This window comes from Drosophila albomicans, chromosome 3 (genome assembly GCF_009650485.2).
Source record: "Drosophila albomicans strain 15112-1751.03 chromosome 3, ASM965048v2, whole genome shotgun sequence".
Taxonomy (NCBI): domain Eukaryota; kingdom Metazoa; phylum Arthropoda; class Insecta; order Diptera; family Drosophilidae; genus Drosophila; species Drosophila albomicans.
The window spans coordinates 40,468,005-40,483,533 of record NC_047629.2 but is presented as its reverse complement, the minus strand read 5'-3'; the positions used below and the strand labels follow the sequence as shown (position 1 = coordinate 40,483,533).

The 15,529-nt window shown below is 38.6% G+C and overlaps 4 protein-coding genes across 6 annotated transcripts; 2 read left to right on the top strand and 2 right to left on the bottom strand.

Moving 5' to 3' along the window:
• Positions 1 to 4,986: 4,986 nt before the first annotated feature.
• LOC117571506 (uncharacterized) lies at positions 4,987 to 10,038 on the top strand. Of its 2 annotated transcripts, none has more exons than XM_034253677.2 (3): positions 4,987 to 5,284; positions 6,397 to 6,953; positions 8,223 to 10,038. In XM_034253677.2, exons 1-3 carry the CDS (start codon positions 4,987 to 4,989, stop codon positions 9,468 to 9,470), a joined length of 2,103 nt encoding a protein of 700 aa, XP_034109568.1. In that variant the 3' UTR covers positions 9,471 to 10,038. The 2 variants fall into 2 exon arrangements, with proteins under 2 accessions (XP_034109568.1, XP_034109567.1); XM_034253676.2 differs by having other exon boundaries at positions 6,337 to 6,953.
• A 137-nt stretch (positions 10,039 to 10,175) lies between these two features.
• On the bottom strand, positions 10,176 to 13,359 carry LOC117571508 (uncharacterized). Of its 2 annotated transcripts, XM_034253680.2 has the most exons (3): positions 13,262 to 13,359; positions 12,053 to 12,470; positions 10,176 to 11,992 (listed from the first exon to the last, which is right to left on the bottom strand). In XM_034253680.2, exons 2-3 carry the CDS (start codon positions 12,462 to 12,464, stop codon positions 10,350 to 10,352), a joined length of 2,055 nt encoding a protein of 684 aa, XP_034109571.1. In that variant the 5' UTR covers positions 12,465 to 12,470; positions 13,262 to 13,359; the 3' UTR covers positions 10,176 to 10,349. The 2 variants fall into 2 exon arrangements, with proteins under 2 accessions (XP_034109571.1, XP_034109570.1); XM_034253679.2 differs by lacking the exon at positions 13,262 to 13,359 and having other exon boundaries at positions 12,053 to 12,480.
• On the bottom strand, positions 12,577 to 13,380 carry LOC117571511 (tRNA 2'-phosphotransferase 1). Its single transcript, XM_034253684.2, has 2 exons — positions 13,366 to 13,380; positions 12,577 to 13,294 (listed from the first exon to the last, which is right to left on the bottom strand). The coding sequence occupies exon 2, from the start codon at positions 13,247 to 13,249 to the stop codon at positions 12,605 to 12,607; it is 645 nt and encodes a 214-aa protein (XP_034109575.1). The 5' UTR covers positions 13,250 to 13,294; positions 13,366 to 13,380; the 3' UTR covers positions 12,577 to 12,604.
• Positions 13,381 to 13,483: 103 nt separating this feature from the next.
• Positions 13,484 to 15,498, top strand: LOC117571510 (NADPH-dependent diflavin oxidoreductase 1). Its single transcript, XM_034253683.2, has one exon. The coding sequence runs from the start codon at positions 13,744 to 13,746 to the stop codon at positions 15,484 to 15,486; it is 1,743 nt and encodes a 580-aa protein (XP_034109574.1). The 5' UTR covers positions 13,484 to 13,743; the 3' UTR covers positions 15,487 to 15,498.
• Positions 15,499 to 15,529: the final 31 nt, after the last annotated feature.

The window sequence follows — 15,529 nt, the reverse complement described above, 5'->3', positions numbered from 1 at the left end:
TATTTTGGGTGGCACGGCATTCAACAGATGGTTGTTAAGCAGAAGCAGCAGCAGCAGCGAGTACAATTACATAGCTGAGCCTGGCCTCAGTCAACGTCGACTGCGCAGTCGCTGTGAGTGTGTGATGGCGTTTAAGGCAACAAACAAATAAACATTGCATACTTTCAGGCGGCGCTCCTTAAATGCAGCAGCTCTTGGCGTTGTCGTCTGGCATTGCTCGGCTTTCTCTCTTCCTCTCGCTAGATTCGTTGTGCGTGTATGTGTGTGTGTGTGTGTATGTGTGGCGTTAGCGTGCGAAGTGTGAATGTGTGAAAGCTCTCACACTCTCTCTCACTCTCTTCGTCTTCTAAATAGGCTCGTTGCGGCAGCGACAGCGTGCAAAATATTTTGTATTATTATTATCCGTTTGCCAGCCATTGCAGCAGGACACGCGACTCGTCGTGTTTGTGTTGGTGTTACTTAGACTGTGCGTGTGTGTGTGAGTGTGCTTGTGGCCTGCCACAGTGCAATAAAATGAAAAATTAAAGCACAGCATAACATATTGCTTACCATACTATATTGTTAGCAATCAATAAAAGCAGCTGCAAAATGCTTGCGAAATGAATTCAAGTGAGTGTTCAATGTCCTTTTTCCCTTTTTGTTTTTTACTTTGACAAATTTGCAGATGCGGAAAAATGCTCTTGCGAAAAAGTTCTCTACACTAGTGTGTGTGTGTGGCACAAGGATGTGCGTTCGCATGTGTGTGTGTGTGTGTATGTGTGTGTATCTGTGTACGCGCAGCTTGTTAGTATCTATTGTGCTTGCAATTTTTACGCTGTCGCTGCAATTGAAAATGCTTCAATGGGCAGCTTGACAGCCTATCTGTCTATATGTGTATGTGTTATTTTTACTACGTCACTACGTCCTCGACATACCTATACATACATATGTATATATGTGAATACGTATAAGTTGTATTCTTGTTGTGTAAATTGCAATGGCAAGCCCACGCTGTGACTCATTTGGCGCTCCTTTCCATAACAAAGAGAAATTTAATTAAATCCATGTATAAACCATTAAATAAATAGATTAAATTGTTTAGATATATTGACCCATTAAACTGTTTACAACCGTGCTCCTTTTGTATTTGTTTTTATTTTGTTTGCGTTCATAAAAAGTAACTCATTTGTTTATACGACAATTGATTTATATTTTGAAATTGATTCTTTGTTCGTTCGAGTTCGTTACAGTATTTGCGAGTATTTAAAAAATAAATTAAAAACTAATAACATCCACTTTGAAATGGTTCAGTTTAATTGTTGCGAGATAAGATCGACATGGGTTCAAAAGCAACAGCAATCGAATTGGCTTTCGTCATGCAATCAAACAATTATAAGAGCACAGATTTCTGAAACCAAATTCATGTTTGGTTTGTTTTAAATTGATAAGCAAACAAAACACACATAATCACACTTCAGATTTATTGTATATGGAAGAAGTATAAATACGAAAAAGTGTATTCATGAATGAAATTCATTTAATCTATAAAGTGTAGTCAATTCGGAAGTTACACAGCAAAACTTGTACGCACTGGTAAAAATCTGTATAACGACATAATAACTAATTAAATTTCTAAGAATGCGAAATCGAACAATATTTAATTGACTATCAACTATAAATCATAAGTTCGTTTTTCAATTTCAAATAACCTTCCTTCATAGAAAGTAAATAAATGTGGCAACTAACACCTTATCAAAAAAAAAAAAAAAAAAAAAAAAAAATGCATTACGTGCTCAAAGAAAAATCTGTCAGTTTGAAATTTCATTTTCTAAAAATCACACAAAAAAAATTGAAGAGTAGATAAAAAAAACGAAGTTCGACACGTTTCAGCTAAAACCGATCAAATATAAAACTACTTTAAACGAGTACTCGTAAAGAAAAGCATACAAAGATGTATATTTATTCATATGAGATATTCTTATTCTTTGGCATGCTCTGCTTAACTGTGCTCTGTTGTGTGAACTATGGAAAACTCGTATACCGGGTGGGACTTTATTAATGTACATAGTTTAAAGATAAAGGTATTTTCTTTTTTATTCAATTCTTTCTTTTGAAATGAAATGAATAATCATTTTCATTATTCTCAACATATCTCAAATGCATTTTTATTTCTTTCTCAATAGCAATCAACAATCGTGATGTTTGCACACTTGCATTGGGAATTGCGCAATCTATCATGGTTGCTTTCAGCAATATGACTAAACTGATAGGCAAAAAAGGAAAACTAATAAATAATTTAGTGGGATATTATCAAGAGACGCAAGACATTTGAATACCCTATGTTAAAAGTTCTACAATTTCAAATGGATGAAGTTTTTAGTATACAATTGAACAAATAAAACGCCAAATGTGAGATTTCTTGTAAAAGACTAATAACAACAACAAAATAATTTGATAAGGAATTATTATTACAAATTTTAACAAACAAAACGACAATTGTCAGAACTCTTGTATTGACAAACAAAAAAAAATTATAATAAGAAAGAATTGTTTCTATTATTTTTGCAAATTGAAATATGTTACATATTTTTGCCTTGGATTGACTACCTCACAATATCTCTAATTTTATGACAATTATTTAATAATTTATTAATAAATTTTCTAATTACTTTATCTCTAATTTTATGACAATTATTTAATAATTTATTAATAAATTTTCTAATTACTTTATTTTATTAATTGTTTACTCTTACATAACTTAATACCAAATAATATTCACTACATAGTGTTGAAGATAGTTAATCGAACAACAGCTGTTAAATGAAGAATTTTATCTGCCTAACAAATGATAGTTTTATCGTTTTATTAGTTCAGTGAAATGTACAACAGCTGCTAAGTTGTGCTATTTATCGACCCAGCAAAAATATTTTGCGATCATTGTAACTCTCAAATAGTTGCGCGAGTTCGTTTAAAATAAAGAAAACAATATTTTTCCTATATTTGCACAATGCAGGTAATTGCATAATTTTCCGGGTGTGCAATTATCGATAGTATACCGCATTCAGTTTCCCTTTTTCTAGGGTATCATATGCCATAAATGCACTACGACTATAATAACATTGATGCTAGCGATAATGCAAATCGATAGTCTAAACAAATACGTACATACATACATACATATTTATGTAGATATGAGTGCACAACATTTTTAGTGTTAGGTAGTCAGAGCGGGAAACGAATCGGATGCCAGCCGAATGGCTTCGGGTTTAGCTCGGTACGAGAGAGAGACAGAGAGAGGGAGAGAGAGCGTGCATCTGCTTTGCTTCCGTCCGCAAATGCATTTGCAAAATTGTATTCAACTACACGAGTATCTGTATCTTTTTAAGTGCTCACGGATCGGTAGACAGTACGGATCAACACGCAGCTCTTTCGCTTTCGTTGCTCGAATTATGCAAATTTTGTAAAGTTTATTATATTTTTGCTAAATTGTCATTTACAAACAAGCCGACCGACCACAGTCATTGCTGTCGCTCATAAGTTAATCAACGTATTCACGCCAATCAATTTAAATGTCATTATCAGTTGTTGAAATTGTCAACAATTTAGTCAAAAGTTACGCTAAAGTAGATTAGCTGTGGAAATTTGTGTAATTTCGTACAATCCCAGAGAACTTTTATGCACATAGATGCTGGTCTCGTTCTTGGCAGTGAATCTCTTGTGTTGTGTTGTGTGTTGTGCCGTTCCCATTCTAAACATAGACAACATTAAAATAATAATAAAAAAAAAATACAACATTCTGTAAAAAAAGTGCAAACTGTGCACTTATATTAAATGCAAGTCTTAATTATATAGCATTCAGTCAGTCATGAACGATTCTCAATAATTCACAACAAGCGTGTAGTATTTCAGAGTTAATTAAAATCAAAAAACAAAGTGTTGCAGTTTGAATACACTTGCTTTAAAAATGTTCCCTTAGAAGGAGATAGCATTTTTACTATTGTTGGTGAGTCTCCTTAAATCTTTATAAGGGAATACTAAAGAGAAACTTCTGGGTTCTTAGTTCCATTAAAAGATTCACAGCACTATCGATTGTATCAGCATGTTTTCCCGCCAACAAATTATACCCTTTCCTTAATAGTGCTGGGTATAAGATATGAAGGACAACTAAATTAAAGAGAATGCTTAATATATTACAAACATATGGCAGCTTTCCCATCATAAGCAATATTCCATCAAACCATGAGAATATTTTCAGACCACACCAATTTAAACGCAGCACTAGCGTTTGCTTATCGATCCCAATACAAATTAAATAATAAAATATTAACATAAATGATGATATAATATGCAAAGTGTTTGTCATAAGTTTTTGAATAAATTTAAGTTTCAAGTTCTACATAGTTAATGAATTTCTTTTCTTTAACAATCACAATCACCATTTGCCAACAATAGAAGAGTTCGAGTAAGATATAAAAACACCATTTAAAAAAAACAGCTGAAACTAGAAACACAAGTTTCTTAAGGAGCTATTAGATAAACATAATACGTTATGCATAGAATTTCAATATAACTACTCAAAATACAATTAAGCACAACCACTTAAAATACGAATAAAAAGCGATATTCAGATATTAGTTTGGGTAACGGGAAACACTTCTTTCTGCATTTTGATTAAAAAATGGCTCATGCCTTAACTCGCTATAGACAATCGCTGTTGCTTGCAAAAGCAGCGCAGTGATGAGCACATATTTTGTTTTGCAACTGTCGACATTACTGATTTCTTCCTATATGAAAACAAAACATGCATTAACAACATGCAAAGCGAAAATGCAACTGAAGACATAATGCGAAGACATGGAAAAAATATTCACAAACAAAAGATTGCTTGGAAATTTTGTAATTACGAATTCAAATTACATATTGTGTACTTGTCTTATGTTTTGTAGATCCCAGGGCAGGCTTAGCTTACCCAAGTTGATCCCAAAATCCAGACTCTCGTCCATCACCATGTCTGACAAAAGGCCGCTGCTGGACACGAGTGACAGCCAAGCTGAAGACGATGGCTGCAACAGCAACAGCAGGGAATTCTCAAAGACAACTGGGATAACATACAAATCAACAGCTGCAGCTCCCACAGTCTTCTGGTATGGCCGACAAATATTGCTGCGTCGAAAGTTATTCGTTGGAGTGCTGGTGGTGTTTATATTCTCATATTTCGTTATCGGACCAGCTGATGTGCTTGATCTGGATAGTGTGAGCGGCATTGTTCAAGTGCATCATCAGTCCAACGTATTGGATATGGAAGGTAAATTCCTCAACATTTATTTTGCTAAAGTTAAGCAAAAATAACAGCTTACTTTGATGAGTAATAGTTACAGTATTTATTATTAGTTTAGTGTTAGTTTTTCTTTTTTGTTTAGGGAATTGTTGCGCTCTATTGCACTCTTTAATCACATAAATGTCAGTTTATAGCTATAATCACGTTTATTTACTCACGATTATAAAAGAATTTGCGAGCTCATCACAAATTTCGTAGAATTTGCTTAAGCTATTTGCGCCACGTCTAAATACTTCAAGTTATCATCTTGCAAGTAGTAATTATAAAATGAAGTATATAATCTATTTGAATTAGCAATTTTTATTAAAATACTTTTATGTTGCAATGTTTTGTTATGTTAAGTTATGTATTTTTTAAAGTGCCTTTAAAAAAGCAGATATTTTTACAATAAGATTGTATTGTCTATAAATTTTCTTTTTTAGTTATTAGTAAATTTTGTTCACTGTTCATTTTCATGTATATTATTTTGTTATGCTTTTAAAGCAATATTATAAAATCACAAATCATAAATGGGAGAATGTTCTGTCTTATCTTTATTTTATTTGCATCTAATTATTTAATTTTTTTGGTAATATTATTAATTCTTGTGGCATATTATTTTGTTACAAAATTAAAGTATAATAATAATTATTTAAAATGAGATTAAATTATTTTTAATATATTTTGCAAGCAGCTTTTTTATACAATATATTATACAATATTATATGTATGTACATATATGTACACAATATACTTTTTAAAAAGAGGCATTTTTCTGATAAACTTTTTTATTATTTTTATTAATTCGAGCAATTTAATTCTTTCTTTTTATCATTCTTATTACAACTGTAGTTATAGTATAATACTGCTTTTTTACATATATTTAATTTGATTACTGTATCAGCTCGTATTTCATTTCTTTCACATTTCCTTATTTTTTCCAACTCTTTTTTGTCTTATGTGTACCAATGCATGCCTTCCATGTGTCATCTTCCATCCTCGTTTTTTCGTTTGAACATGTTTTGTGGACAATCTGTAAGATGCACCGAAGTCAGTTGCAATCGTTGCGGAAGTTAATCAGACAATACTTTTGCCACAAGGTTATCTCGTGTACAGCAATCAGTGCCGAATTGTCGACTTGGATCCCTACAAACGCGAGGTGATGCGCCACTTCAAACGCGTCTCCTACAAGCCCTGCAAGCAGCGGCTGCCATTGACCCAAGTGCGCTACGATGAGACCACTCGACGCTACGTGCTGAGCATCAATTCGACGGCATTCGAAGAGTATCCGGTGAAGCATACGCTCAGCTGTTGTTACATGGGTGTGGAACGAGTGAGCGAAACGAATGTCAGTACAACGCATTGTCAGCACTTCAAGAGCAAAGCGCAAATTGCGAACACCACGGACAGTGTGATTGTCAAGTGCTCCACGGAACGGGGACAGATCTATATCAATGGACATGCCACGATACCAGAGCGAACGGAAATACGACAACGTCTCAAGCAATGGCGGAAACAGGATCAAGGACGACGAGTGCCCAGTGTGCTAATGATTGGCATCGATAGCATCTCGAGGGTGAATCTGATTCGGGCGATGCCCAAGACAGCGCAATACTTGTACGACAACGATTGGTTCGAGCTGGCGGGCTACAATAAGGTGAGTCTAGGGGGGAGCTAAGAATATGCTTATTTTTTTAAATTATATGAACGTATAAGCTATACAAACAAAGCTTTCTACAATGCTAATGATTAATCTTTGGTGTTTTCATAAATGCTAGACTCTAAACATTATTTTCAAAATGAAAGAAGTAAGAAAGTTACAGTCGAGTGTGCTCGATTGTGACATACCCGCTACCCATTTTTAATAAGGGCAAAATATTGGTATTATTTTCAAAATATACCGAAAATACTAAAAAATACTAAAAATATACCAAATGGTATATGTGGTATATCGATATAGTACCGCACTCAAAATATACCATGAACGGCTCAATATACCAGATTGTCAGCCAAAGCAACTCAGACCCCTAGTAAGTAGGCGTTTTTGCCCATACAAAAGTATTTCTTTAATAACTTCCACAATTTTTATCTGATCGCAACCAAATTTTCAGGAATCATAACTACTACAGTAGTTATTGTATATACCAAAATTTGTAGCTCTAGCTTTAAACACTTGTTATTCGATTTTTTTGATTTGCGGGGGCGGAAGTGGGCGTGGCAAAAATTTGAAACAAACTTGATCTGCGTGCAAACATAACAAATGCTGTTGAAAAAAAAATTATAGCTCTATCTCTTATAGTCTCTGAGATCTAAGTGTTCATACGGACAGACGGACAGACACACAGACGGACAGACGGACATGGCTATATCGTCTCGGCTGTTGGGTCGGAGATGCCTCGTTCTACCTGTTACATACATTTCCTACCGGCACAAAGTTATAATACCCTTCTACCCTATGGGTAGCGGGTATAAAAATTGCAATTTCATTGCAAAAGATATGGTTTAAATTAAATATCAAGTACAAAATAAGTGTATACATTAAAAAAATCAAGTTTTTGAAAAGAAAACCGAAAATTATATATAAATATTTGTAGTGATTTTTATTTTGTCCAAAAAAATTTATACATAAAGTGTTTTATAATACAACTATTATGCTTTTGTGTAAAAATGTAGTATTTCCAAATATGTATACAAAAACATATAATATATCAATATGTTCATAAAAAAAATATGCAAAAGTACATAGATACTATTTGTGTATGTTTCTTCCCCTAAAATAAATATTAAGAATATATAAGTTTATTTTTTGCAAATAACATAAATATTATTTATTATTCGCTCACTATAAGTATCAAGTATAAATAAATATCAAAAATAGAAATTATATAAAAGTATGTACCTAATCCAAGTACTTCTGCTCTATCAGATTGATGACAATACATTTCCCAACATTATGGCGCTGATGACCGGCTACAATCTGAGCAATGCGATGAAACACTGCAATCCCTATGTCTCGGGTGGCCTGGACAAATGCGACTTTGTGTGGAAGCGCTACAAGCAGCATGGCTACGTGACTGCCTATGGCGAGGATGCTGTGAAAATCAACACCTTCAACTACCTGAAAAAGGGCTTCAAGCAGCCGCCCGTCGATTACTATTTGCGACCATATCTCGCAGCTGCGGAGAAGATGCTGGATGTGAATATGGTGCTGGGACTGCCTCATTGTCTGGGCTTTGAGACGGAGTCGGAGCATGTGTACAACTATGCACTGGAGTTTGCGAGACGCTATCGCAACGAGAGTTTCTTTGGTTTCTTCTGGACGAATACGCATAGCCATGGCGACATTTCGCAGACCAGCTCGATGGATGACTATCTGCGGGATTATCTGCTGAGACTGGTGGCGCAGGGCACCATGAAGCACAGCATTGTGGTGTTCTTCAGCGATCACGGACTGCGCTTTGGTCCCACACGTTCCACCTGGTCGGGACACCTCGAGGAGCGACTGCCCTTTCTCTTCATCTGGCTGCCGCCATTTATGCGCTCACAGCATCCCGAATTTGTGGAGGCGTTGCGTCTGAATCGCAATCGTCTGACGACGCCATACGATCTGCATTTGACACTGAAGCACATCCTCACACTAACGGGACGCACCAATAGCCTGGAGACGGGATTGGATACGGCCAAGGATTGTCCGCAATGTCAGAGTTTGCTGTTGCCCGTGCCTTTGAATCGCAGCTGCGAGGATGTGGCCATAGCGGATCATTGGTGCACCTGTTGGTCCTACGATGCCGTCTACAAGAACTCCAAGACCATACGGCATCTGGGCGAGCGAGTGGTGCATTATCTCAACGACTTCGTGACCAACTTTCGCAATGGCAGCCTAGCGCATCTTTGTCAACCGCTGGCGTTACAAACCATCACTTCGGCGTATAAAGCGCGTATCGTGGACACCGCCGATCTGAGTGGTAATCAGGTGTATTGGCTGACCTTTTCGACCTCACCCAATCAGGCATTGTATGAGGCAACGGTGCGGTACAACAAACGGCTGCCCAGCGAGGAGAATGTGATGGTCACTGGATCCGTGAGTCGCCTCAATTCGTACAGCGGCGAGGCGGATTGCATGAATGATTTTGCGATCAAAAAATACTGTTATTGCCGCCATAAAAGTGGCTAGATTCGATTCATATAGGCTGATGGCCAACAAACCCCCCCAAGTGCCGTTATACTTGTAGTCATTATTTTGTAGAGGTAACGATAAGTAGCAGTTACAACAACTTGTTAGACTTTAGCAACAAATTATTTGGTGCCGTGTGGGCGTTAACAACACCAGACTCGGAAACATTTCCAGAGCAGCAAACGTGATAATATTTACTTAATATATACTTAACCTACCTACTCTTAATATTAATATACTATAACTTGTATATACTACTAAATTATACTCATATATATATGTATATCGAAAGTACTTTTTGCTCACTCCTTAGACAGACTTGAAATTATTCCAATTCCAATTTATAATATCCTTACATTTACTTATCTCATATATCCCAACAAACTTACAACAAAGATTGCCAACATTTCAATTACAATTATTATTATGATGAATTACGCTTAAGTTTGCGGTATCAAATACTAAATAACTTGTACCACTTAATGCAAAATGTATTTGTTTGCAACAACAAAATGAGTTTGTTCATAGAAAAATCTCATTAGTAAATAAACTACATATATCGAAATTAATGAATTTGTTTTCTTTTCATTTATTTGCTTAATTAGACTTAATCCTAAGGCGAGTATAACTAAAATTCTAATATTTTACAACTAATAGAAATAGTAATTAAAGAAAAAATTTAGTCAACATAAATGAAAAGTGATTTAAAGAATTAATAAAGTCGAGAAATTTCAATTTATTCTGAATAAGTCAGGTAACCTAAAATTTTAAATGTCTTTATACATACGTATATACATATATATAGTAGATTACATTATTGATTGGCGGCCAATAATTGTAAATTTCCAAGATCTCTTAAAATATATTCAGAAGACAAATTCAACGCTCATATTGAAAACTGATGACCTTCTCCTTAAAGTTATAGTTGCAGAGCATATTCTTCAGTGACTTGAAAAACTTGGTCAGCGGACTATGTCGCTGAAGACCCAAAGCATCGCCGGGCATCGGCTGCAGTTCGAGGCGGAGCTCTTTGTAGTCCTCAGCGATGATCAGCGAGAGGTGACCACGCATATTGACAACATAGCTAGGATTCTGAGGTCGTGTTTTGCTAAACTCAACTGTTTGCTGCAGCTGCTGGGCAAAGAAAGATTGCCTTGTGCTGCGTTGAAAGTTCCGCGCACTCCAAGTATCCAATGTTGTGCTTATCTGCCAGGTCATGTTTAATGGGAGGGCATTTGTGTCTGTGGCAGGTACATTCGCATCCAACTCTTTCATACTTAAGGCATAAATATGCGATAAAATATCCTTAATAGCGTCCACATAGCATTCAACCCATAAATAATAAATTGATTTCGTTTGCTTGCGAGCTTTGCTCAAGACATCGGATTTCAAAGTCTTCAGATCATTATTGGTGGGTGTGAGTGTATAAACATGCATCAATGGCATACAACTATTGTCCGTAACCGTTGGTTTTCTGTCATCCTTGGACGATGGTTCATCCGCTTTGGCAGCTACAGTTGTAGAGGCAACATCAGCCTTAGCTTCAACTGCAACAGCATCTGCAACTGCATCGACAGTCTTCACTTCTTTCTTTGGCATCTGTTTGCGTTGCTTAGCTGGGAGCACGTGTTCCAAGCGATGTTCCTCCACCAGATGCTCGGCAAGCCCAAACAGCAAGTAGTCATAAAATTTGGGCGGCGTTGACTTTAGTTTAGTATCATTGCATGCCTCGTTTGCCGCTGCCAAACACTGATTGAGATAGTATAGATTCGTTTGTGATATGGATTGACCCACATTACGCGTTAGCTCAAATGGATCTTGCACGCAAACGCAACGTTCAATATTAAACGGTTCGATGCGCTCTTGCATGGCAGTCTCGATGGCTAACACTTGGGCATTGTATTCGGGAAAGTTGCCGGGCACCGTGAACGCTGCTTCCACATCCAAGGCATGGCCCAAATACGGCGACAGCATCTTCTTCTCAAAGTCCATGTGACTGTAGAGCTCAAAGAATCCGCTGACCAGATCAAAGGTGGTCAAACTAGCCGGCAAAGCTGGCACACGCTCAAAGCTATACGCATAGTTAATGCCTCCAATATCCAAGACAGGAATGCCAGACTGCAGCTCCTTAATCGTGGGCAAGTGTCGTTGCTGTTGCAGCTGATAAATGATGAGCGTAATCAGGCAATAGCTTGTCATGACATTGCTAATAATCATCAGTTTCTTGGCCCAAATCTTTAGGAACAAGAACAGCTCACGCAGGCGTACATCTCGATTTAACAGTTCGGCCACAAAGCGAGAATTATGGGTGCTATTCGGACTGGACATGCTGATGTCGAGACGCAAGCCGCTTGCCACATGCTTGCAACGAATGATTGGAACTCGAGCATGTCGTATGGTAATCACATCTGAAAAGCAACCCGTGCGACGCAAAAAGCTGTTGGTTCTCTTGTACAATTGACTATGCGATATCGCATTCGAGTTGCCGTGAATGGATTCCAAATACAAATCAATATCGCTATCTGCAAAGAAGAAAGTGACATTGATTATTATAGATACTAATAGGGAAATGTATTGCATACCCTTCAAAGCCAAACCAGTGACAAGCGAGCCAAATGGATAGACCTTAACTTTGCCCTGCATCTGATTCTGTATGTTCTTGCGCACTTCCTGAAAACATTCCGCCAATGCAGCACTATTGCCAGCATAGAATCCCAATACAGCACGCAGTTGCTGTCCAGGTGGTGACTGGACTAGCAATGCCTCCAGCAGGCGTCGTTCGGATTGAGTTTGTTCGCTGGCAAAGAGTTTGGTGACGGCATCGAGGCATTTTCGCAGCTTCTTCTGTGGCTTGATTGTGTGCTTGAGTAACTCGTGTGCCAAACACTCTTGCAGTGTCTTAAACGGAGCATCGCATACTTTGCAATTGGCCGCATCCTCTTGGCCCAATGGCAAGTTGGACTTAGTTTGACGAGATTCCACGTCGCTGGTCATTGTTCTCTAAAAATGTAATTGGAAAAGCAACAATTTAAAACTCAAAGTGAATTTTATTTGCAAGACACACACAACGATATATTCTCCAGCACAACTCTATAGTCGTAGTTGTAGCTGATAGTGTATAGTTTATAATTTGACTAGATTAACAACGATTTCCCCGTGCGTCGATCGACAACACGTTGAAAATATTCCGTTGGAATGCTGCCCTCGATTCCGGCACAAAGCACAACGTTGTTGCTCGAACGGAATAGCTCAAGCTGATGCTCCAACACCTTGGCCACATTCAAATAGATCAGCAGCTGGCAATCTCCACGGAATCCACTGATGACACCACGTTTATCACCCTCGCTGTTGTTGAGCACAGCGAAGTGAACATGATTGCGTTGCATGCGCTTTAGACCCTCGCTCTTGATGCGCTCCCAGTGACGATAGTAGGTGCCATGGACCACAACAGCCCCTGGCGGCAACTGCTCTATGCTTTGTATGCGCTCTAAGCACGCCTCCGACGTCACAGCGCCCAGCGAATGTCCTTGATTGGCGCGTATCTCTTGAGCTCCTGTCACGGGATTGCAACGCAGTGTATATCGTTGCTTGGCGTCTGCGGCCACAAGTTCCTTTAGCTTTTCTAGGCTAAAGTTGGCGCCATAGCGTGGATGTCGTTGAATATCAGTAACACAGACAAAACCATCTGGCTGTATTGCGATTCCCTCTTTTTGGGCGCCATGACGCAGAAGCCATGAGAGCTGTTTACTCAATTGTGTGTTGGATTGTATTTTTGCCATGGTATTACTCACTTTTTTTCTACGTTAAATGTCGTTCATTTTATTCTTTTAAAAAGCAAACCAAAGTACAATCATATTGTTAAATTTAATTATGATAACATCATTCAACTACATACCACATTTTTCGATTGACGTACTATCGACAATCGATATCGGGAAATGTGTGTACTATAAACCTTGTACGTGTTTGGTGTGACGTCACAACTGAGTAAATAAGTACGTTATTAATAAAAACAGAAATTAATTTGAAATTTTATTGGAAAAAAATATATTTTTATTAGTTTAATTTCCTCTATTTTATATTTAGTAATTTATTTAATTAATTGGGTTTGCACATAATAATTACAGTTACTCGATGAGATTGGCAACCTTATTGATTTCCTGCAGCCATGAACTAAACAGCTGATCGGCTGACCAGCTGTTATGCCGGCCTTCACCACAACAAATATTTCATGTTCTTGCGTTAACTCGTGTAAATTTAAAAGTTCAAAATTATGCGTATTTTGGTGCTTTATGGCAGCCAAACTGGCACCGCACAGGATGTGGCTGAACACATATGGCGTGAGTCGCGTCAATGGGGCTTCGAGGGTCCCGTGCTCTCGCTGCAAGACTACAACATTCAGCAGCTTGTGGAAGAGCGCCTCGTGATTTTTGTGGTAGCCACCACTGGAGATGGCACTGAGCCGGACAACATGAAACAAGCATGGCGCTTTCTACTGAAACGCAGCTTGCCCAGCAATTCGTTAACTGGTCTCCAATTCGCTTGCCTTGGCCTTGGGGACTCCAGCTATTCGAAGTTCAATTATGCAGCCAAAAAGTTGCATAAACGTTTGCTGAACTTGGGCGCCACATCACTATGTCCCCTGGGCTTGTGCGATGATCAGCATGACTATGGTCATCTGGGTACTTCGCTGGCCTGGACAGCGTCCCTGTGGGAAACACTAAGCAGTACGCTAGCTGTGCACAAAAAAGAAAATCCCGTGGATGTTCAAATGTGGAATGTACGAGTTTTGGAGCAACCTCCCGCTTTAGATGAGGAACAGCGCTTACAGTGGACCCAAAGCCAGACACCTCAACTGTTTAAATTAATAGAAAATGTCCGCACAACCGCAGCGGATCATTTTCAGGATGTGCATTTGCTGCGCCTACAAGGAATTGGCAGTGAAACGACAACGTGGCAACCCGGCGACGTGCTTGATGTGCAGCCACAGAATAGCGCACAAATTGTACAAGAATTCTTTGACCTACTACAAGAACATCAACTGCCATTCGATGCCAACACTTGGATTGAAGTGACGTCTGCTCACGAGGACTTACCGCTTCCCTTGCCTTATGCAACTCCATTGACACTAGAGCAAGCTGCTCGGCATATTTGGGATCTGACTGCCAAGCCGCGGCAACGTTTCCTTGAGGTGCTCGCGCAAAACTGCGAGGATGAATTGGAGCGCGAAAAACTCTTGGAGTTTTGCACAGCCGAAGGATTGGACGATCTGATTGCATATGTAAATCGACCACGTCGCACATTGCTGGAGCTGTTGCAGGACTTTAGACATGCCACATCTAAGCTAACGCTATCGCAACTGTTTGAGATGATGCCACTGATACAAATGCGTAGCTTTTCCATTGCTTCCGATGTCTCGGCGGGCACACTTGACTTGCTGGTGGCTATCGTCAACTACAAGACCATAATGCATACGCCGCGACTGGGTTTGTGTTCCAATTGGCTCAAACAGCTACCGCCTGGTGTGGAGCTTCGTGCTCTCATCAAACCGGGCACCATGAGCTGGCCCAAAGAGCCACAAACTCCTTTGATTATTATTGGACCCGGCACTGGCATTGCGCCCTTTCGCAGTATAATCCAGCATCGTTTGCAGCAGCAGCAAACTGGCGTAAGCATTGGAAAAATTGAAGTGTTCTTTGGCTGTCGCAATAAGGACAAAGATTACCACTTTGCAACCGACTTTGAGGCATGGAAAGCTGAGCAAAACATTAAAGTACATGTGGCCTTCTCACGCGATCAAGAGAACAAGGTTTATGTGCAACATCTGATCAAGGAATGTGGCTCCAACTTGGCTAAGTTGATCAGGGAGCAAAATGCTTACATCTATGTGGCGGGTAGCTCCAACAACATGCCGAAAGCAGTGAGAGAAGCATTTATCGAAGCACTGGATAATGATGCCAACTATGTGGATCAACTGATGAAACAGCGACGTTATCAAGAGGAAACATGGGCGTAGTTAGCAATATAATTTAAGTATTTAGTTTCTATTTTGTTGGGAC